At 36.7% G+C, this 24,660-nt stretch overlaps 1 protein-coding gene across 1 annotated transcript; it reads right to left on the bottom strand.

Annotated features, from left to right (window-relative positions):
- Positions 1-4,011: 4,011 nt before the first annotated feature.
- LOC18054516 (ethylene-responsive transcription factor WIN1) lies at positions 4,012-4,764 on the bottom strand. Its single transcript, XM_024178470.1, has 2 exons — positions 4,676-4,764; positions 4,012-4,590 (listed from the first exon to the last, which is right to left on the bottom strand). Exons 1-2 carry the CDS (start codon positions 4,756-4,758, stop codon positions 4,020-4,022), a joined length of 654 nt encoding a protein of 217 aa, XP_024034238.1. The 5' UTR covers positions 4,759-4,764; the 3' UTR covers positions 4,012-4,019.
- Between the last annotated feature and the right edge of the window lie 19,896 nt (positions 4,765-24,660).

Genomic DNA, 24,660 nt, shown 5'->3' with positions numbered 1-24,660 from the left:
GTATATATGAATGATTAAAATAATAACGTGAGGAGATATGAATGACTTGATTTTTGAGAAGATGAAGATGATAAATTATCTTATGGTATGTTTGGTTTGAATAAATGAAAGGAGAAGAGAGAAGAGTGCAAAGAAATAAGGGGAAAAAATGAATTACACGTAAAGCTAATTAATGAAAATGAGATTGATCATTTTTTCCCCTCATTTTCTCTCCCCACTCTCTCCTTTCCATTCCTGTCCTCTTCTCTTATTTCTTCCAATCAAACATATGCTTAGAGCATGGTTTAATAACTCTATTGATTCATGTACCCTAAAAATAATTGGAGTGACATCTCTACTATTACGTCTATCATTGTTATTAAAAAAAAAAACTTTTGGGAGAATTATATTTGAGAAGTAAAACAAGACGAAATTAAAATCTTAATAGTAACTTACGGTACAATACAAGGGGAATGATACTTATGTCTCTAATGATTTTTATCTCTAAAATTTATGTCCTTTTTTTTCTTTTTTCTAAAAAAACCCATTACAACCTTGAGTCCTTGACGTTCTATCCTTTATATTCCAATTTTATCATTAAACGACACATTAAAATATAAAACTCTTTCGATTTTTTTTTTATAAAAACACAATATATTTTGACTGACAGAAGAAATATATATAACTGCAAACAAGTCGAAAAGGTAGACATTTTTTATACTGCATTTATATCTGTTGATATGGGGTGCCTACAAAAATACCATTTTCCCGAGAAACACGCATGAAACAGGTCCATGACGTTAACGTGCTTTTGTGAAGCAATGAAACAACCGGCTCCATGATAATGACAGGTGCTAATGAACTAGGTCGATTACTAAATTACAATTTCAAACTAGGCACAGAAATTGGTGAGAAGTCACTAAGTCAGGGTCCAAAGACAGCTTACACAATCCAATAAAATAGTACGCCATTGATGATGGCCCAACCTCGCTGTCTGAATTCGCAGCCCCATTTTTGGGACTTTCGTCATGTTAATTAGATGCATCATTGATTGAGAGACTGCCGAAGGATAAGTCTTAATTTACATGCACGTTAATGCGTTGTCTTTTTTTATTTCTAAATCAATTTCGACGGCTTAAATAGGGAGGATCCGAATGGTGAAGATAAATAAGATAAGCTAACAGCACCTATTCAAATGTACATCATATGCATGGTCATACCCTATATATGATCAGCAATTGAATTGCACTCCTGGAGATTATGAGAGAAGCAAAAGTTCATCGTCTTGTTGGTCCTTGTTTCCAGGAATTGCCGGCATCCGGCTGGCCAATAAAAGCTTTCTTCTTTTTTTTTTTTTTTTTGCTTGACAAAAGCTTTCTTCTTTTATCAAGCATAAAGGAAAGTTGGTGATGGTTGATTAAGTGATGGGTAAATTCATGCAAGTTAATTAATGACATAAAAAATAATAAATTATTAATGATGTGACTTGATATGATTTGTACTAAAGGGTTTGGTGTGTTATTTATTTTTTAATTAATCGAAATTTTGTGTGCACTTTAATTATGAAAAAGTGTTGGGTGCTCCTGCATCAAAGACCTTCTCTTCAAATATAATTAATTAATTAGTTATTAGGGCTCTCATTGGATTTACTTTTGACTTTTGAGCAGGATACTTATTTATTTATTTTTTCCTTTTAAGTGGAGAGAGATCAGATGCAATATATACATCGTTCTCTTTCATTCAAGGAAACAGATGATAAAAACTGAGCGAATCTAACAGTTAAAAAAAAAAAGTAAATAGAAGAAGTAAAGATAGTACATATATTTTCACAACCTCGTTAAGCACGTAAATTTGCCAAACACGTGCTACCTTCTTATTCGTATTGTGTGCTGCAAAAGGGCAATTTATTGATATTGTTAAAGGCAGTTGAGGCTTGGACCCTAACTACTTATCAATATTATTATAGATATTAAGACCTGAAAGATCAATTCACATGCATGCATACTTTTCTAAACTAAAGTGATCAGCTGGGTTCCACAAGTTTAAAGTTATAGGGCGTTAATAGGGTACGGGCTGTATCATTCGTAAGACTAGCGGGACAATCCAATCATTTGTGTTAAAAGGGAAAAGAAAAATCTCACTTTTGAATATGAATTAGATTTACGAACTTTTACGTGCTCTCTTATTGATTCATGAGTAAGAATGCTTAATATACACAAAGATTTGCAAATATAAAAGTGAAAATATTATGATTATAATCAGTAAGAGCTTGATTGATACATAAAGACAGATTCAATCAATTTTAATGGATTGATTGACAATTAATCTTCGAACTGATTAACAAAAGTTGAGACAATCAGTCCGTCTTTGTATTCGTCCTTGTTTTGGTTCTTCCCATCTTCTTTCAAGCTGGCAAGGGAAAACTATGGACTCCCATGCATAGTTTGAGTTAAGATCTTGTTGTTCCTTGATTTTTCTTCAATGATCTTCTTCCAGTAGTGTTGGCAACAAATAAGGAAGACACTCCTTTGGCAACAAATAGGTGCAACTCACATCACATGAAGTGCACCAAACTTAATAGTAGGGGTATCTTGAAGTATTTTTTTTTAAATATAAAGACTAAACATGCACTTAACTCAAAATATAGGATTAAAATAAGTATTTACCCATTTTACATTATATGTACTATAGAACTTTGATAAAATTAAGGAAAATGTTTGGTGTAGAGAAAGATGAGAGAAATAAAGAAGAAAATGGAAGAGAGAGAGTGGGTGGATAGAGAGAGAGAAGGCAAATTTCTCTCATCTTTCTCTACACCTAACACTATTCTAAAATGAATTCTCAATAAATTAATAGCTCGATTAAATAATTTTTTTTTCTTTTGGCTGTTCCTCATTTAGAGTTAGCATGTTAAGTTAAGATTCAATTTATCATCATCATCATCTTTGTTATTATTATTATTATTATTATTGTTCAAAGTAATACTAACCAAGTTTTAGTTCAAAGTTTAGTTTATGACATTATGAACTTGGAAGGACTACACTGGCTGACCATTAAAACCAAGAATTGGAAAATTAATAACCCATTTGGAATTGTTTTTGTGAAGTTAAAAAGTAATTTTGAAAGGCTAAAAATTAATTTTGATGTTTGGTAAATTTTTTTTAAAATAACTTTTGGCAAGTTCTTTCCTACAACAGGTTTTAAAAATCAGGAAAGAAGTAGTTTTTCAAAATTTAATTTTGAGAATCACTAACATAATATCCAATTTAATTATTTATATTTTTACAACAGTTTAATAGTAAGATTTACCAAAAACCTACGATTGTTTTTAAAATTTACAGTACTTGTAAAAGCAAGTTTTACCAAACATTTAATAGTTTTTTTTACAACTGATTATTTCTACAGTATCGCTAACAGTAATTAATTATTTTAAAAGTTAAAGTATTATCAAAATGGCTCTAAATAAGACGGAAAAAAAAGCCTTAAATGAGGTTCTAGACTTCTAGTTAACCGTCTTGCTGAGCCAACTATAAGACACATGTAAAATAAAATCAAAATTAAAAATTTGATATATAAATAACTAAGTAGTCGGATGTCCATTATGGTAAAGATACTCAGAATTTATAAAATATAATAGAAAAAGGAAAGAAAGGTCCATTATGAGAAAGGAAAGTCTTATTCGAGAAATCAATCAGCCATGTATCCAGTTGTAGAAAGAACATGAACATCCAGCTAGTATACTAATTACGATCACCTCGTACAAAGCTATTACAAAAAATGGACTTTTGCCCAATAAGAAAAACCTTATTCACAATTTCCTTATAAACTTTGCATATACTATTATTCCAATTTAAAGCGTACACCCCAAGTCAATCATTATCCATTGCTCCCTGTATACGTAAACTTACAGAATAAAAAACACAAAGAAATTGAAGTACAGAATTAAGTCACTTGCCAGGATATACGAGCACATGCATTTCTTTTTTATGAAACCAATTACAATAGCTAGAGTCAAGAGAAAAGAAGCTACCAATCCATCATCACTGATGATCATCGGCTTTTTCTTGAACCTCGTATGAAGGGCTTGGACAGTTTCTATTAAGAAGCTCCTCAATCATTTGCAGGGCGATTCTCTCCTCATCATCCATTTCTGTCCTGATCATCAATTCTGGTCCTTGAGATTGTGAATCACCAGCCAAAGGCAATGCATTGCCCGAAACATCATCAGCATTATTATTAACATTAGTATGATCACCACTATTTCTGTTTCCAAGATGAACGGTCATGACCCAGTTAGAATCCGAACGTTGACCCGCCCGCTTTTGCCACACACCAATGTGAGAATTCTCTGTGTCGAGCCTCAGACAAGTCATAGAAGGCGACGGTGTCTTGCTGCATTTCCGAAGCTTGGCGTGTAAGAGTTGGGATAACTCGTTTGTAGGTGATGATGATGAGGAGCTTTCACTAGGCTGAGCAGGGTCGCCATTTGAACTCTGTGTTACTGGAAAGTTTGTTTTCGCATTTCGCCCACTCATCAAGATTGCAGCTTGATCATAAGCTCGTGCCGCCTCCTCAGCTGTTTCGAATGTGCCTAGCCATACCCTTCTCTTCCTGTAATAAATAATTAATCACACAATGAAAATTGGAACTAGCAATTTATATATATATATATATATATAAACGATAAAGTACGTACAGAAGAGGATGTCGAATCTCAGACACCCAGGAGCCCCAGTGGCGTTGCCTGACACCTCTGAACTTCTTATTTGATTGCACCATTTTTAATTAGAGTGAATGAAAAACGAAGTACCAACACACAAAATGTACAGATCGATGAAGATATATATATATAGAGAGAGAGAGAACTATGAGTGACAAGGGCCAGCAGCAGTAGAAGCTGTGACTGTCGGCCAACTAGATGTATCGTATAAAGAGAGACTTGTAATGAAAAATAAAAAATGTCACCTACATCAGACATGACCTTCCTTAAAAACGCAATAGCTACCGTATTTATGAATGGGGCTTGCTTTTGCTTACTACTTTTGCCCTGGCCTTTGCATCCTCCGCTAGGCCTATTAATAATTTTTGCCATATTCCATGTGAACATAATATAAAAGTGACTTTAACTTTGATGGGACTGCAAACGATACTTGACATCTCACTAGCTACGTGACTTAGCGATACTATTTACCTAGCTAATTAAGTAGGTGACTTAATCGATTTGCTTGGTTTCCTTAATTTTTGTTAATTATTTGACCTGTGAATGTGAATTAAGGCTTTACCTTTCACAGACTAACTTCAACGATTTACAGCCGAAAGTTACATAAAAAGCTTGAAATAAGTAATGTCTTTGGCTTATGGCAAAAGCCGCCATTTGGCAGTAAGAAAATCAATTAGTATTAAATAAAATCGACTACTGAAAACGAAAGTGCCAATTTTATAAAGGGAGATTGTGATTTCTTAATTTGCATGCTCCTAATGATAGCAAAAAATGCAACATTTTTTTTTTTATCAAAATATGAATTTAGGATTCAATACGTAGTAGGAAATTGTAATCAAGCTACAGATGGTGTACCTAAGTTTCTGCTACATAATAGTAGGTTTTTTGTATTGATTAAAGAATTTGCACAAGAAATATCTTGTTGTTTTTGAGGTTTTATGTCCTGATTTATCAAGAACTTCTGTATTCAAAGGAAAAAAAAAAAAAACTGCTAATGTTTAAAACACTACCACCTCCTTATCGTTGTCATAATATCTTATTACCCTCTTGACATATTAAAAATTTAACATATGAATAGTTTTTTGTTTGTGGGTATACAGATTTACTGCAAAAGCTGTAGGCGTTAAATAGCAAATGAAAAGGAGGGCCGAGGATTTCGGGCCGGAGGAATATATCTCAAATCTTTCTATCTACCCCACAATGTGACAAATGAACAGAATTGTCAGTTTGAATAGAATCTATCTTGCTAAAGGCAAGCCAGCAATCACTAGAGAGAGTCCGAACTCAAAGTATAAATCTTCTTTCTTGGTAGGGTTGCAGTTCACCGGCCGACCGACCTTCACCTGCGCATTGTACATTTCATCTTGTTGGATCCATCAAATTCAAATAAACTGAGAAGAAGGGGATCATCTGAGCATTAAATTAATGAATTATATAATAGTTATATATATACTTGTTATATATAAAAGCTTTTATTCAAGGTGATGAAGTAGCGAACCTAATTGGTTCAACTAATAAAATCTTTTATGTTAATAAAAAAAGTGATGAACTAGTCTTAATTGAAGTTAACTAATTAGACTTGTGTGGATCAAAGTTGAAGGGTAAATAGGTTTTGTTTAGGGATCAAATTGGAACTTTCATAAATGCGATTGATAAATGTGTGCTCAGTGCTCACGCTCACTAATAAGGAAAGGGGACCAACGCTAACTAAGTAAACATCTCATAGGTTATGTGAAACTTAAGTTAAATTGAGTATTTCGTACAATGAGTAATGATGATGGAGACCGTGATGAAGACCTACGTACATTAATCTAAGATCGACGTCTAAATACTACCGACTATAGCTTAATTATCACATCAACCTCCAAATCATTCGGAGTTAAGCATGAAATGAACCCTCAGCATGAATGTGTGGCATGTTCCCTTCTTTCACATTTGCGCCATGCATATGCATTTACAAGCACATCATCTTGTCACCTGTCCACTCATCACATGCTCGCATGCTGCATGCATGGTCCATTTTGCTACCCTGTCTAACTAGTACCCTTTCTTTTGTTTTCCCTGTGTTTGTGTGTGTGAAAAAAAAAGAGAGTGTGTGTGTGTGGGGGGGGGGGGGGGGGGGTGTTGGGGGGTGAGTTAAAGGCAGCTAGTAAGATACCTGTGATCATTGACAACGCTTTTATGAGTTTGGCATCCTATTTAATCAACTTGTAATTGATTTTGGTACAAAGTGTTATAGGTATCATTAAATATATGCATGGATGCACATTTTAAAGTTTTAAGTTTCTCGTCAAAATCGAATACAGATTTCTAATTAAATTTAAAAAAATGTTACCTTGTTAATGGTTTATTATATATTACCTCTAATAATTAAATAGAAATTTTAATGAAATTAGATGGTGTGATCATCAATTTCAATTGACGGAATGCTTGACTTAACAACTTTTTATATTCTAATAGGTTATAACATTTTTTTTTTTCTTAACGACGAACACGTATAATTTATATATTTGATCGGGCATGGAGAAATCAAATGGTTAATAAATGTTTATTCAGCCCATACAACGCGGCTTGATATATCTCCATTTATCACACACGTATTGAATACATCATAAGGACTTGATCGAATGATTTTGAAGTTTTTTTTTTCTTTTTACTGGTCACTTGTATTAGAATTCTGAAAATGTGAGGGTTAAATAATTAATTTGAACTCAAATAAGAGCGAGGGTTAAATAATGATTTTTTTACTTTACTGCTCCCTACCTTTTAAGAAAAGAAAAAAATGTATAATCAATGTATGGTACAAAAGACATTCATCATAACGACTACAATTTGATTCAATTTGTTTACGTACATAATACAAGTCGGTTAAGGTGAAATCTAACCCCCAGAGGGGAAAGCATCCACATTAAAGGTGAAAGAGGTCGAATTTTATTTACTAGCTCTTTCATAAGATTTTATTCTAGTTATTACCATAATAAGGACCCAGTCGATTATACGATGTCTTAATTAATTAGGAACAAGATGCGCTAAGGGTAATGGTGTTTAAATGCAGTGCAGCCCTAGCCAGTTACTAAAGAAACCCAAGTTTCAGCTAATTTACATTTAAGTTCATTAATCTCACTTGATCAATTCAAGAGGTATACTATATCTTTTTTTATTTATTTATTGATTTTTCTGGTAGTTTGATTGACCACGTAGGTTCACAGCCAGAGTTAGATCGATTCTCGGGCAATGAATTGATTGCGCCATTACTTCAAAAGCAATTCACATGCATGATGTAAAAATATGCTTATCATTGAAAGGGACCAAGAAAGACTACTCCATCCAGCAATTGAATCTAGTGCACGACATCATGACAATGACTAATCAGGCTCCATTTGGTCAATTAATAGTTCATGGTACTTACACTGCATTTGGTTAATTAGTAGTTTATGGTACTTACAAGAGTTATTGAGACGTTAAGCTTGCTTTTGCACTGTACAGCTATATGATAAAAAAATTTAAGTTATGTTTGTTATCAAAATTATTATTTAAATAATATATTTACCAAAAACAATCAACCTTTCTTTCTTCCTTAATGATATTTTTAGTGTAATGTCACAGCTCATTCAATAACTAAGTTAGAATTGCAAAGGATGGAAACTGTTTTATGGTTTGATGAATTTCCACTGATATTATGTACTTGTTGTTAACTTGATTTATTGAAAAAAGGCATACTTTCATTTTTTTTAAAAATGATATTTTTAGTGAAGGCTGACTATACCATGAAAATTGTCAGTAAAGTACAATAAGTTAATAAATACAAATACACAGGGTGCGTTTGATTTTGTCTTTGATTCTTCAAACAAATTTTCCTCATTTTACCACATGTTTGGTTCGCTGTCTTTTTGCCTGGGCCCGGTTAATATGTGACATGCTGGTTGGATAAAACGTAAAATAATCTTTTTCAACTACTGCTTGATTAGGAAATTTTAGAATAATGTTACATATCTGTTGATGTGAGATTTTGGTTGTCCTCGTTCTATAACTAGGGTCTCTACTCGATCAACTTCACCACGATCAGGATCTCTCCTCGTAAAGCTTCTTTTCCAGAGGTTCCTGCGCACACAGACAGGTCAGAGTACGCCGGTTGTTTTCCTGGCGCAAACCCTCCGACGCTCAAGTCAGATATGAAGGTTCGGGAAACGCTTGCCACAAATCTTATGGCTGTTAGGTTGTTTTCTCTCTTTTAGAATGGCTTTTATCTCTCTTCTAATCTCAAAATTGCTAATCCTTTTACCTTCGTTGGCTACCTTTTTATAGGCTTCCTCTGAATCTCAGTTTTCCACAATCTACGCCCGTTATCCTCCCACCTCTCGAACGTGGATTCCCCATTTCCGTAGTCGTGGGTGGTTGCGTGGCCTTCGTGCCTAGATTCTCGAGCTGGAGAGCATGCTTTGCCAACTGTCGTTGACCGGGTCTCCTCGAATAAACCCTTAGCGAGAATACAGCAGGAATGACTTTATGCTTCTTACAGGAAATTGGCCTCGCGGATGACGTGCTCGTGGATGAGCAGGATATTCCTGCCCCTGTTCCCCTGCTACCTGGCTCTTACAGGACACACCTGCTCGCAGACTTCTGCCACCAAATATCTGCTCATCACGTCTGGTCTCGTTGGAGTATTTTCCTCAAACACCGGTCCCCTAGTTTCTAGTGTTGAGAGTGAAACGAATCAAGACTGGAAACTTTGGTGGTCTACTCGCCTTCGCTTGGTCGAGCAGATCCCGGCACGCCTGGCTTCTGGTCTCGTCATAAACAGGCTTTGAGACTTGGTGAGCCTTTGCATGCACTAGTAAATTCTTCAATGCTTGGGATTCTGCTCGCCTTCTCGTGGTCGAGCAGATCCTGGCACGCTTGACTTCTGGTCTCGCCATAAACAGGCTTTGAGACTTGGTGAGCCTTTGCATGCTTTGGAAATTTTTTCGAATGCTTTGGAGTCTGCTCGCCTTCACGTGGTCGAGCAGATCCTGGCATGCTTGGCTTCTGTCTCGCCATAAAATAGGCTTTGAGACTTGACGAGCCTTTGCATGTCTCAGAAAATTTTTTCGAATGCTTTGGAGTCTGCTCGCCTTCACGTGGTCGAGCAGATCCTGGCATGCTTGGCTTCTGTCTCGCCATAAAACAGGCTTTGAGACTTGACGAGCCTTTGCATGCCTTAGTGAATTCTTTAATGCTTTGGATTCTGCTCGCCTTCTCGTGGTCGAGCAGATCCTGGCACGCTTGGCTTCTGGTCTCGCCATAACAGGCTTTGAGACTTGGTGAGCCTTTGCATGCCTTAGTGACTTCTTCGATGCTTGGGGATTCTGCTCGCCTTCGCGCGGTCGAGCAGATCCTGGCATGCTTGGCTTCTGTCTCGCCATAAAACAGGCTTTGAGACTTGACGAGTCTTTGCATGCCTCAGAAAATTTTTTCGAATGCTTTGGAGTCTGCTCGCCTTCACGTGGTCGAGCAGATCCTGGCATGTTTGGCTTCTGTCTCGCCATAAACAGGCTTTGAGACTTGTCGAGCCTTTGCATGCCTTAGGTAATTTCTTCAAAGCTTGGGATTCTGCTAGCCTTCTCGCGGCCGAGCAGATCCTGGCACGCTTGGCTTCTGATCTCGCCATAAAAAGGCTTTGAGACTTTGTCGAGCCTTTGCATGCCTTAGGTAATTTCTTCAAAACTTGAGATTCTGCTAGCCTTCTCGCGGCCGAGCAGATCCTGGCACGCTTGGCTTCTGGTCTCGCCATAAACAGGCTTTGAGACTTTGTCGAGCCTTTGCATGTCTTAGGTAATTTCTTCAAAGCTTGGGATTCTGCTAGCCTTCTCGCGGCCGAGCAGATCCTGGCACGCTTGGCTTCTGGTCTCGCCATAAACAGGCTTTGAGACTTGTCGAGCCTTTGCATGCCTTGGATAATTTCTTGAACAGTACGGTTGGCTGAAATTCCTCATTGATTCATTTATTATTGAATTCGGCTTACATGAGATTGCTTTGAAATAAGAAATAAAAAATAGAAAACAACAGGCACGAGCAGAAATAACTTTAAAATATGAACAAGTCTTACTAAAATATTTCCTGGGGTGTGCCGCGCTCCATAGGCGTTTCACCTCGTGGCCATCCGCGCGAACCAGCTTGTAAACTCCGGGTCCAACTAGCTGCCATTCCTGGCTTCCACTCGGGTATCAAGGGATGTTATCTGCATCGATTCCCTTGCTGCCGAGGAGTAACAGCTTCGTGCGATTCTCTTGCTGCCGAGGAGTAACAGCTTCGTGCGATTCTCTGGTCTCCTCGTACCACTCCAACTATCTCATTCACCTGGTACTTCAGAGCCAGATAGTGGTTGGACAGCACTGCTTTGCTCATCCTTAGAAATGGCCGGCCTAGGATCATCTGGTAAGGACCTTCTTCGTCTACCACCACAAATTTCAGCATCATTGTCCTTTCTGTCGGGGAGCTCCTAATTGCGATCGGCAGCTCAACCATGCCCAGAGGGATCAGTTTTCCTCCCCCAAACCCTTTCAGAGAGGTGTTGGTATATTCCAGCTTCCGGTCTGCTATTCCCATCTCCTCCAGGGTTGACTTAAATAATACGTCAACTGAGCTCTCTGTGTCAACCAATATCCTGTCAAACTTCTTGCTAGCAACAGTGGCCTTGATGACCAAAGCATCCTTATGAGGGTATAAAATCCCTTCCTCATCCTCATCTGTCCCCATGATTGGCACTTGCCTAACTCTTGCACGTTTGGCTGCTGGGGTGTTGAAGAATACCTCTTTGCTGGTCATGGCGTATCTAGCATAATTCTTCCTCGACCTGTTGGAATCTCCAGCCAATGTTGGGCCCCCGGCTATCATCCTTACTGTGGGCTGCTCGCGCCTCAAATTCCTGTCACTCTGCTCCCCTTCACTTGTTGATGCTACCATTGGGAATGTCCCATCTATAAACTCGTCCAGATATCGATTTCTCACCAAATCTTCAACCTGGGTCTTGAGATCCCTGCAATCTGCTGTGGTGTGGCCAAGAGTGCCATGGAACTTACAATAGCGTCCCCTATCCCTCCTGCTGGATGGCTTTGTTATTGGGGCAGGGAGGTACAACAGCCCTCGATCCTTTATGGCTTCATACACCTCATCCAGGGACATCTTCAAGGAAGTATACCGCCCATAATCCTGGTTTTGGTCGATCAGGTGCACTGCTCTTTCTCTGTTTGTTCCGTTCTGAGTTGGTGGCGTTGGCAGTACTTCTGGTCTGCTCCCTCTGCTACCGTGGGGATGTTGATGAAGACCACCATATGCCGAATCATGTCTTCTCCAAGGCTCCCTAGCTGGGGAACGAGGAGGTTGCGCCCTACTGCGCTGATACTGTGGTGGCCTCTGATGAGGCTGGTGAGCAGTTACCCGACCTCCTGCTCCACTACCCGAGGTCTGGTGATCCCTCCTCCTAATCGGCCCATTCCTTGGTAATGCTTTCTTCTCTTTCCTCCCCAACCCATCTAACTGGTCTGTTTTAATCCGTGCGGCCTTCTCCTCTTCAATCTCAATGTCTCTCTTAGCCTGCTCGTATGCGGCCGCATACGTCTGAATAATCGGGCTTCTCAAGTTGTACCACAGCCTTCCTATCTTCACCCCTTCTTTCAATCCCCTTAACGCCTGAGGGTGGTTGAATGCTCCCAAGTCGAGGACAGCACGATGAAACCTCTTGATGAATTCCCGAAGGGTTTCTTGCTCTCCCTGCTTCATGCTTTTCAGCTCCATCATGTCATCCTCTGGTGCCATTGCCCCAGTAAACTGCTCTGTAAATTTCTGGCACATCTGCTCGAAGGTTTTAATGCTGCCCCGAGGAAGTTTTCTGTACCACTCTCGTGCACGTCCCTCAAGGGATAGTGGGAACACCTTGCACCTTTGGGATTGGAATAATCTTTGTACCCCAGTTATGTCGTTGAAGCGCTCTATGTGTACCAACGGATCAGTTCTTCCCGAATATCTAAGGTCTGGGAGGCAGAAATCTCTCAGAATAACTGCCCTCATGATCTCTGCTGCGAGCGGTGATTCTCCGTCCAGCATTATCCTCCAACCAGGAGCTCTGCTCCTTCCTTGCATGTCGTCAATTATCTGCGCTAGTTTGCGCACCTTATCCTCCAGCTGTACTGCACGACCAGGGTCACGTGCTGCAACTTGATCCCATTATTGCTCTACATCATGCAAATGTTGCCTCAGCACTGTTTCCTCTGCATTCGCCACCCCATCGTCCTCGTCAAAAATTTATCTTGTCGGGGACTGCTCTTCCTCTCTATGGAATTCTCCCCGCAGGGGTATGTTACCTCTTTCACCACCAAGTCTCCCGGTGGTCTGACTTCTCCTCGTATTATCGGGACCTGGTGCCACTCCATCACCTCTCACACTTTCTTCCTGGGTTACCCTTCGTTCGCTCCACAGCTCATGCAGGATGGTTGTCAAGGTCTCCATCTGCTTTTCCATCCGTTCCATCCGGTCGATCATGGCTTTTTCCCGTGCTTCACTGGCTATCTCCCTCAGCGTCACGGAATTGTTAAGCCTCATATCACCCCCTTGTGCACTACTTCCTCCTGCCACCATTGCTTTTCAGCTACTTCCCTTCTCTTCTTGCTATCAAAAGAAGCTTTTTACTCAGCTCCCCACAGACGGCGCCAAAATGTTGATGCGAGATTCTGGTTGTCCTCGTTCTACGACCAGGGTCTCTGCTCGATCAACTTCACCACGACCAGGATCTCTCCTCGTAAAGCTTCTTCTCCAGAGGTTCCTGCGTACACAGACAGGTCAGAGTACGCCGGTTGTTTTCCCGGCACAAACCCTCCGACGCTCAAGTTAGATATGAAGGTTCGGGGAACGCTTGCCACAAATCTTATGGCTGTTAGGTTGTTTTCTCTCTTTTAGAATGGCTTTTATCTTTCTTCTAATCTCAAAATTGCTAACCCTTTTACCTTCGTTGGCTACCTTTTTATAGGCTTCCTCTGAATCCCAGTTTTCCGCAGTCTACGCCCGTTATCCTCCCACCTCTCGAACGTGAATTCCCCATTTCCGTAGTCGTGGGTGGTTGCGTGGCCTTCGTGCCTAGATTCTCGGGCTGGAGAGCATGCCTTGCCAACTGTCGTTGACCGGGTCTCCTCGAATAAACCCTTAGCGAGAATACAGCAGGAATGGCTTTATGCTTCTTACAGGAAATTGGCCTCGCGGATGACGTGCTCGTGGATGAGCAGGATATTCCTGCCCCTGTTCCCCTGCTACCTGGCTCTTACAGGACACACCTGCTCGTAGACTTCTGCCACCAAACATCTGCTCATCACGTCTGGTCTCGTCGGAGTATTTCCCTCAAACAATATCAATCATAGTGTCCGGCTATATTTCAATTGTTGCAACATGTCACATCTTTTATCTCCATTCCAAAATACCATTGAATGTAAATTGTTTGTACCTAACGATTGAAATTAAAAGGTGGATCTATTATGTGGTTATTAGAGGGAGTGTCGGCTTGAAAAAATTCTTCAAAAAAAGAATAGCTTTGTTTTATGTCTGAAAAATAGAAATTAGGGTTTAATGGATGGCGCTTGAGAATTAATATGGAGACAATTAAATCGAAAGAGGCCGATTGCAATTTCTTGAGGGGAGAAGATTTCACCGATTCGCGTATATTGCAACTTGGGTTATAAGCTATATAAATTCAATGGCGATGTTGTTACTGCAGCCAGTGTAAGTGATTACATTTTGAGAATTAATCTATAGACACCGAAAATGAAAGAAAAGGATTGCAATTTCTTGGGGGAAACCATTTCGATGATTATTATATGAACATGGGTTGTCATGCGTAGGAATTCGATTGCGATTTTGGTACTCTAGCCAACAACTATAACCCAAACTGAGTGATACTGAAAGTTTAGTAATTATCTATATCTGAAACTAGATTGAATATCGCGTCTATTTGCTCTATTGATGTGCCATTCGAAGCAGACACAATAGACAAAAATTGGTTAATTTTGTTTCAAAGAGTATGATGGTGGTAATTAGCTCGAAGGGGCGTTTATGTTTATTTGTTAGAATTAGGGAAAGTGAGATTGGTAGGAATGAGTCATTGTTTAATTTCATTGCAAGAAGAGTTGTACTGAAGGAGCGAACGAGAGGGAATTAATTTCTTGGAGAAGAAAATGAAGAAGGATATGACAATTACCTTTCAACAAACTGTGCAGGTAGATAATGTCATTGTAAGGGTTAAATGTCACCATATCGGTAGTTGAAGAGGTCTAACTTGTACGACATGTTCTCATTTGGTCGGTTTTCTGTATTCTCTACTGGTGACCAAGTATGTAAGGATGATATTGCGGTTATGAATTGTTTATTTTGCTCTGTTAATGGCTTGCACTTGGATGATGAGAAAATGGCTTCCTTGCTTAATTCATTAACTTGTATGTTGATGGTCTGTGAGGACAAACCCCCTTGGACAGCATTGTATACTCGTTAAAAACAATTAAATTTCCTTTTACACCATGTTTTTCATGGGCCATAAGTGGATGTTCATGATTGTTTTACATTGACTGCACCAGCATGTTTGTTCACTATAAACAATTCTATTTCTATAGTATGATATTCTTATTCCTGTTTGACATATAAACTGCAATTTCTAGCCAGCAATTAGTCTTGCAAGAGGAATTTAAGGGAAGTGAGATTGAGGCATTGAATAAATTTTTTTTTTTTAACTTTAGCTGGTTGCTACAAATCTAACACGATAAGGAGGTGCTCAGCGAACATTGTTAAATTGAAGGACTAAAGGTGGTGGAATTGTCTTAATTTGTTTTTCCAATTAAATGTCGTGGCTATATTAGTTTGTAGAACTACATAGAATTCTTGCATATTTTAGTTAAACAATGCAATAAGAGTGCAAATAAGATTAATATTATAAGAAACATTATCAGTCATATACTCTTAAGTGACACCAGTATCAAACGTGCTAAAACACTTTTCAAGTATAACACTTCTGTCGTCCACGAATCCGTTAACTGCCGTTTACAAGCGCTGACATCAAAAAGGTAATCTAGTCTTTTTTTAAAAACGACATGTCATCCCATTTACCTAATAAAAAATGACATGTCATATTATATATATTGATAAAAATGCCATGTCATCCCATTTATCGGATAATTGTTAATAATTGCTAAAAAAAACTACTTTACAACTGAATTCACTCCTCCAAAATTTAACCTAAATTTTTGAAAATCTACTCCAATCTCCAACTGAAATTTTTTATGATATAATATGTATAATTGTAAATAATATGTTGTTAATAATTTTTATGGTAGATTATGGATTTTTTTACAGATAATTGTTAATAATATATACCATTAATAATTCATAATTTTTTTAATAAAAAATGTATTGTTAATAACAAAATAAAAAAAATTGTGTATTGAAAATTTACGTTAATTTTTAACGTAAATTTATCTTTTTACCTCATTTTGAGTTTCAAGCGCGAAATAATTAATTTGGCACAATTCTGTTAACTTTCTAACGGAAGTTAACGGATTTGTGGACAGTAGAAATGTTTTGTCAACTTAGGGTATACAAGTGATACACTTGAAAAGTGTTGTAGCACGTTTGATATGGGTATCATTTAAGGGTATATGGCTGATAATTTCCCATATTATAAAGTCTTGAGAAGGTTATTCCGAGAGTTGTCAGCTTGTGTGACCATTTCATGCTTCGTTTATCTTTTACAGGTTGTTAAGTGAGTGTTGAGTGTTAGAAAGTGTATATTTATAAAGGAAAAAATCGTCATTTTACATTTCAAGTCTTACTAACACCCTTACTTTTATGTATTTAAGTCTCTTGTGATTTAATTATGTGTATTTTATTTTAATTAAGTATTTTTATGTATTTTAGGGGCATCATGGTCATTTCACAATGAACGAGAGATCAGACAGCAAAACGAACATCATTTTTGAACTTAGGACAGTCGAAAACCTTAGGAGGAGAATAAAAGAAAAAATAACATTGTTCACGTGTACGATATTATTCACATGTACGGTACTGTTCATATATACGGAACAATGACATGGCATTGACCGATGATGTGGCATTGACCAATGAGGTGTTACAATCCTATTGGACAAAATTTCTTATGTATTGTTGATCGGTGATGTAGCAGCATGTTAGTAGACTAAAAGTTGTACGTACGGTACATGCATCTACACGGAATTATTTTCAACCAAACTGCGTCACTATTCAAGCCGCCTCACTGTTCATACCGCGTGGTCAAACAGCGTACTGTTGACTGATGATGTGGCGCAATCCTAAGCATCCAAATTATTTTTAATCTGATGACCATGATGTACTCAATATATCTATAAAAATGGGGCTCCCCCCAATTTGATATCCCTGAATTCATTTTTTAGTTCAATTATCAGTAACTAATTTTCTTTCAAGCTTGGATTGGATGTGAAGTCTCAACATGTTCCATGGGCTTTATTGGTAAATTTACTTTCTCTTCCCCTCTTATTTTTGTGAATGTTTTGATTTTTCGTCGACAGATAGTATTAATCTTACCTAGATACCGCACTGGTTTAACCGGCTCCCTAGTACAAGGTTATTACTATTTGGCACGACAAGCCCTTAGCACCATATTGATTAGAGTGTGGTTCATGAGGAGTGAAAACCCCCATCATGATTTAATTGTCATTAATAAGGAATATTTAGCACATAGTGCACGTTGATACAGATTCAGATACTCAAGCACTCTATTTTAATAGTTTTCTCATCAATTTATTCCCGCCATTTTAATTCAAATTTTAGTATAATCTAAGTTACTTTCACTACAAATCCAACCACCCACTTAGAAAATTAATTCTACACATAATTAAAATCAATTTTCTCGCGGGATTGACACTCGTCACCAGTGATCTATTCTACAATAGATTCGTACACTTGCAAATTCAATAAAATTTGCACAACAGTGAGCAAAGAGAATCCAAAAATCAGAGTGTTGTGCATCAAGGAGATCGATGGGCCTTTGATTGATAGAAGAGAGGGAGAGTAAGAGATGTTTAATAGCTCATCATAAATGTTGGAACTAGAAAACAACATAAAAGTAACTTTCCCCTGTATGTTGAATTTACAAAATTAAGTGCATTTGATAATGCAACAGCTATTGCCCTTGAAAGAAGGAAACAACACATTGAAAAATAGAGTAATGTTGATCGCAGTGCGAAGCAAGGGGAAGTGCCTTGTGTTAATAGTAGGTGTTGAGTTTTAGTACTGTATTTGCTTGATGATAATTTTAGTAAGTTCATGCCTTCTGTGATACATTGTAAGATGGCAATTTTTTTTATGAAATTTTAGACATGGTTCCATTTCTCTATACTTGCAATTTGGGTGAAGTGTTTGTGGAATCTTCATAATAAATATAATTTCCTTCAAACAGACGCCAAATTCACTATAATTTCACATACTCAAATGTCCTTATTTTGTAGACTTGTAGCATTGCCCAATATTGTTTCCAGTTGGTTGCCTAGGCCATATATTTGCCTTGATGGTCTTAATTTATGGTTGGTTTAACTCACATCGTTTCTGACTTAATCTAGGTCTCCCGAAATTGAAACTCGACGATTGTAATTTCTAGGGGGAAAAGATTTGGATGATCTCAATTTCTGGGATGAAAATTATTTCAATGACTCCAATTTCGGGAATGGGCAAAATAATTCGATGATGGTCTCTCGAAATGGCTTGAATATCAATATGTATTTCGAACCTTATTTAATATTATTTTTTTACATTTTCTTCGATGCTTTAGCAATCAGCTACTCATTTATCCACCATTTAATTTCAATCATTAAAAACGAACACTTTACACGCAATGACGTTTTAGAATGGAGACAAAAAGTGTGGTAAGTTGCAACAGTTGTAACGTAGGCAAACCCTCCATCATATAATACTTATTTCTATGACGATAAAAAAAATAAAATTGTTTTATTTGCATACTCAAACTTAAGTTAAAAAAGTTTTGCTTATTAAAAAAAAGTTTCGGTCCCACACGAATTAAAAATAGTTATTATTCCACTCTAATTGCACATATTTCTTTATAATTTTTTATTTTTTTAATAATGTAATAAGATTATCTTCATATTAATTACTAAACATATTTTTCTATTCTCTTGGTATTATAATTTCAAGATAACCTACCAAACATAATTTAATATTAAGGAAAACTAATCATTGTAGGCTTAACCTTTAATAAAGTTGCCTCGTTAGTAAGGCTGGGCAAAAAAATTGATTCAATCCGACCTGGTTCGAAAAACATCGGGTTTGGATCGGATCGGATCGGATCGGATCGGATTGTTAAATCAATCTGATCGAATAGCATTTTGCCAAACAGATCGAATTTGAAAACCTAATCAAGTTGGCTAAACAATAAATAAAAATTTGATTTACAAAATCAATTGATCAAACGACTAACATTGTGCCATCACACACACAACAGAACACAGCAGTACAACATAGTCACATCTTCACACACAGTCACACAAGCAGCAGCAGCCAATAGCACTCACTAAACACAACACGGCAGACGGCAGACGGCAGTCATGGCACAAGAGATACAGATGCTAAGATGCAGATGTCACGGCAGCGAAGTAGCCCTGACGCGATCCAATGCAACCACTGAAGCCATCGTGATCTACGAGGCACTGACACAATCTACTGCATTGCACTGTGACTGCTGCTGGCACTTGATCCACTGGGCACCATGTCTGATCTACACCGCAATTTGCTGCCCTCCGCTCAAGCACGATTCTACTCTCCTAATACATAATTTTTGTATGTATTTTTTAAATTCTTTTTTATTTTTTGGGTTCAGAGTTCATTGTAACTTATAAACTAATTGAAAGATTGATGACAGAAATATTATCTTATAGGTCATGGTGAGGGAAAAAAAATCAAATGGAGAAAATGGAGAATGCTACAGACCAGCTGTTTCAAACTTCTATCTCTCATTAACTATGAGTGACCTAATTTGACCGAACCTGATCCAATCCGAACATGTTCGGATTGTATTAAATTGGGTTACAGATTCGGATTGAGTTCAAATAAGTTTTTCTCCAACCTGATCAACTCGAAACCTGATCAGGTTGATCCAAATTTGATTTTGCCCACATCTACTCGTTAGTTGAGGTTCAAAAAGAAAAAAAGAAAAGAGAAAACAAATCATTGCAAGCTTAAAAAAAATGTGAAACAAGCCTAACAGTTTTTATGCTTTAGTGGAGATATTCAATATTCTTAAGACCTTTATGGCTATATAGAGAAAAATAATTAAGGTAAAAGCTTATTTAGTCCCTATATTATGAGGTTAGTGCCCATTTAATCCTTATATTTTTAAAAACACCTCAAAACGTCTCTATTGCTAAATATTGACACTCATGCCATTATTTTTTATTCTTTTTAACTTGTTTTTATAATATTACACTCTTACAATAATATTTCTTTTTTGGATATTAATAAAAAATTAGATTATCAAATTAAACTCAAAAATAAAATAAAACAAAAATATATATATTAAGTTTTGTGGAAGCTCACGTATGTCTAAAAAATTAATATTGTAAAAAATTACATTATCAATTTTTTTAGAAAAATTAATATTTTAACTCAAGAGAGTGTTCCACAAAAATTAGTATATATTTTTTAATTTTTTTTGTGTTAAACTGGTAATTTATTTTTTAATAGTGTCTAAAAAAATATTATAATAGGGTAATATTATAAAAATAAGTTAAAAGTAACAAAAGATAATGGCAAGAGTGTCAATAATTTAATGGTAGGGATGATTTGAGGTATTTTTAAAAATATAGGGACTAAACGGACACTAACTTCAAAATATATTGACTAAACGAGCTTTTACCCAAATAATTAATTATTGTGAATATTTAATTGAGGATGAATTTGGTGTTTGTAGGAGTGTGCAGAGTAAATATTAAAATCTTTAAATTGTTAAATAAGTATGCAAAGGAAAAAAAAAATTCAAAACATTATGTAGAGTTAGGAGTGGAAAAAAAAACTTGTTGTCACGAAAAATCGAACCAAACCAATGGTTTAATTCAAAAAAAGAAAAAACGATCAATTTATTTAAATATTAAAAAAACCGACCGGAGTAAGAAAAATTAGCATTTTAAAGATTAAAAAACCAACAAAAAAAAGAACCAAACCAGAACCTAACCTATTTTGATTCAATCCGATACATAATTCAAAAAAGAGTGATGCTATTAGCACCCCTTTAATATCCTAATGAAATCTCTTCTTTGAATTTACAATTTTATCCATACATAGAATTACATGAAACTCCCACACAATTTCATCTTATCTTGTGCAAACATTTTACACCTGCATCTACAGACTTCATAATACGAACTCTTGCCACCCGCATGTAAAATATTTTTTTTTTTTTCAGTTCAATTCAAAATAGTGGAAGAAGTACAAAGAACTTATTATTGCATGTGGGTCCTGAATTCTATTTTTATTTATTTTAACATACATAATTTTGTTGTTATTTTGGTGAAGAACTATTACCCATTATTGTCTTGCTCCTTCAAATACAATTCTCATGGTTCTCAAAATTCACTAGTTTATTGTTGATGCATCATTTGTGTCATTGTGATAAACGCAATAACGTGGTGTTTTTTTTTTTTTCTTTCAAGCATTCGTCTTCTTTTTAAACTCATCAACTTTCTCCATTATTTCTCTTCGATCTGCAAGTGAAATCGTTTTGCTTTAATGATAGCTTAGAGTTTTCTCTCATTTCTCTATTATTAGCCTTCTTGCTTGTGAATCCAATCTCTGTTTTTTTTTTAAAACAAATTCAAGGAAATAATTACAAAACTCGGCTGCTTTTCTGCAATTAATGATCATCTTGTCAACTTCTAACCAAGGTTACTTACGAAATAAGGGAGGTGTCATTAGAAAAAATTATATTCATTTTAATATCTTGATGGGTACAAAAAAAAAAGGGGTGCTGACAGTACTTTTAAGGAGTGCCAATAGCTCCACTCTTCAAAAAATAATCATTTAATTCAAGTCCATCAGATGAAAAACCAAACCAAGCCCAATCGCCATGGGGGACCTAAACTAAGAATCCGTGCGCTAAGCACAATCAATTTTTTTGTCTGGCCCATCTAGTTTTGTCAATGCTTAGCGCCTTGACCCAATGAACAAAAGAATCAGCAAGTTTGGGGATCCGCTCCATTACGGCTTGGACCGGACTTGACTATTCTGAGCATAATTCTTTGGATGCCCAGATTTTACACACCCGGCCCGGGCTTCAATGGTCGGGATTTATGTTAAAATTAAAATAGAAAGGAGCTTGACAAGTATAACAGGCTCGTTATTTTATGTTAAAATTAAAATAGAAGCTTTCTTTAAATGTTAAAATATTTCAAACATCTTCTACTTATTTAATAATTTTATTTCATTTTTATCATAATATAATTTTTTAAAAAGAACTTGTTTATTAAAATAATTTTATAATTTTCAATAAAAAGTCTCAATAACAATCAAACAACTTAAATTATTTTAGATAGAAATGTTATTTATAAAAATTTTATTAATAAAAACCATTTAAATTAGCTCTCTTCTATTTTAAAAACTCTACCAAAAGTATCCTTAATCCCTTAATGTTAGATTTGCTACGATCAATTTAACAATTATGACTAGGGGTGGACAAACGGTTCGGTTTTTTCCGAACCAAACCGAACCAATCCAAAAAAATTTCAATTTGGTTCGGTTCGGTTCGAATGACAAAAACCGAATGGTTTGAAAACTTATGAACCGATTGGTTTTATTCGGTTCAGCCCAAAACCGAACCTAACCGATAAACCAATCGGTTCATTTGAATTTAATTAAAAAGTATATTAAATTTAAAATATAAAAACTTAAAATCGAAAATCAATTTTCATTCCTAATTGCTAATTTGTAATAAGGAACAACCCCAATCGATAAATCCCTAAATCGACATCCATCTCTCACGATCAATGGCGGCACGACAATTTTTCTCGGTCATAGCCTCTCATGGTGACGCTGTTGCAGACACAGCCCTCAAGCACGATCATCTCGTGGTCTCACTCGTATGCTGTTAGCCAACTCAGCTCGTCACTTTCAGCCTTCGCTGCTCATTTCACCACCGTCAATAATCACTCATGTCTTATTCATGCTGCTTGTCTCACTCTTATCACTCCAAATCGCCTACAGTCAGCCCATCATCTTCCCTGTTGCAAGTGTTTTTTTTTAAAAAAAATTATGTTGTGTGTTTGTTTTACTTCTCTTTGAATCTTGTGAGGGGTTGCTTTTGTGTTGATTGTTTGAATCTTGTGGACCGTGGCTATTGCAAGTGTGAAATCGACTGTTGTATTGCTTTTGTGGTGATGGTGTTTGAACTTCGTGGGTTGTATTGCTTTTGTGCTGCTAGTGTTTGAATTTTGTGGGCTTTATTGCTTTTGTGCTGGTGTATATTGCTTTCGTGTTGCTGGTGTTTGGATCTTGTGGGTTATGGCTACTGTAAGTGTGAAATTGGTGTGTATAGTGAGATCCCATTTACAAGAGAAACAAATATATTCAATATTTGGATTTAAAGTTTATCATGCTTTTGTTAATAAAAATCCAGAAGATGTATGAACTGAACCGAACCAAACCGAACCAAATCAAACTAAATTTAAAAACAGAACCAAAATATTTTGGTTCGGTTCGATTTTTAAATTCAGTTTCTATTCAATTTGAAATTTAAATTCTTAAGAACCGATCGATTTTGGTTTGGTTCGGTCTGACTCCGAACCAAACCGAGCCGATCCGAACCGAAAAAATGCCCACCCCATGGTTATTACCTCTCATGCAGCTATTGAATTAAGGAAAATGCTACTTTCCCCGGGTCAAACCCCGAATTATTTCAAAACGGCGTCGTTTTGGTTTTTTTTTTTTCTTTTTACTTGCATGAAACGTAGTCGTTTGAGAACAAAACAAACTAAAGCAGAAAAAACTCAAGTGCTTCTCTTCTCTGCCCCTTTCTTACTTTCCTTTTGACAAACCACGAAATCACACCCACAAACAACAATCACCCACGGTCACGCGAACAGCCGGCACAGACGAAGGACGAGCCCACAGACGACGGACCACCGCATCGAAATCTCTGTCCACATCACCGGCACCATCATCGTAGGTCCATAACAAACCGTCGTAAGTTAAACCCTTCTCACCGTCGATGAACTCGCCGTAAGTACAGAATACTTCGTCGAGAATTGCGTTGATTTGTTCGTCGCTGAATTTGACTCGAGGGTTTACGACCACCACTAAAGCCGCCATTTCTTCTCTATTAAGGCCACCGTCGCGGTTCGTGTCAAATTGTTGAAAAATTCTCTTCACTTTCTTTGATCTGCTTCCTCTCGTAGCCATTTTTTTTCTGTTTTTCTGGGGGTCAGTTTGGTTTCTCAGTGTTTTTTTGAGAAAGCAGAATTAGTAGATAAGGGAATATAAGGAAAAGTTGATAAAAAGGCAAAGTGTGGTAACTTTAAGTTTAAAATTTGAAACCCTAATTCATTTCAATTGAGGTTTGTTTAATTATTGGTGAGAATAATGATGATGATGGCTTAATTCTGGGTTTTGTTGGATCTAAATGAATTCTTAACGGCAAAAGTTAAAGAGTAGAAGAAGGGCGAGAGGACGGACTCTCATTCTTTTCCTTTTTTCTTTTAATTTTAAATATATCAAAAACGGTAGCATTTTGGAGAAGCAAAAAAAAAAAAATTAAAACAAAACGACGCCGTTTTATTTTTTTCGGAGTTTAACCCGGGCAAACATCAGCAATCTTGAATTAATCAAAAGAACGGACCCACCTACCAATCAACTGTATTAACTACCAGTCTTCTTCAACAAACAGAATGCAACGGCACTGA

The sequence above is a fragment of the Citrus clementina genome, unplaced genomic scaffold, assembly GCF_000493195.1.
Source record: "Citrus clementina cultivar Clemenules unplaced genomic scaffold, Citrus_clementina_v1.0 scaffold_1, whole genome shotgun sequence".
Lineage (NCBI taxonomy): Eukaryota > Viridiplantae > Streptophyta > Magnoliopsida > Sapindales > Rutaceae > Citrus > Citrus x clementina.
The sequence above is the reverse complement of the archived record's forward strand: the minus strand, read 5'-3'. Positions and strand labels throughout refer to the sequence as shown.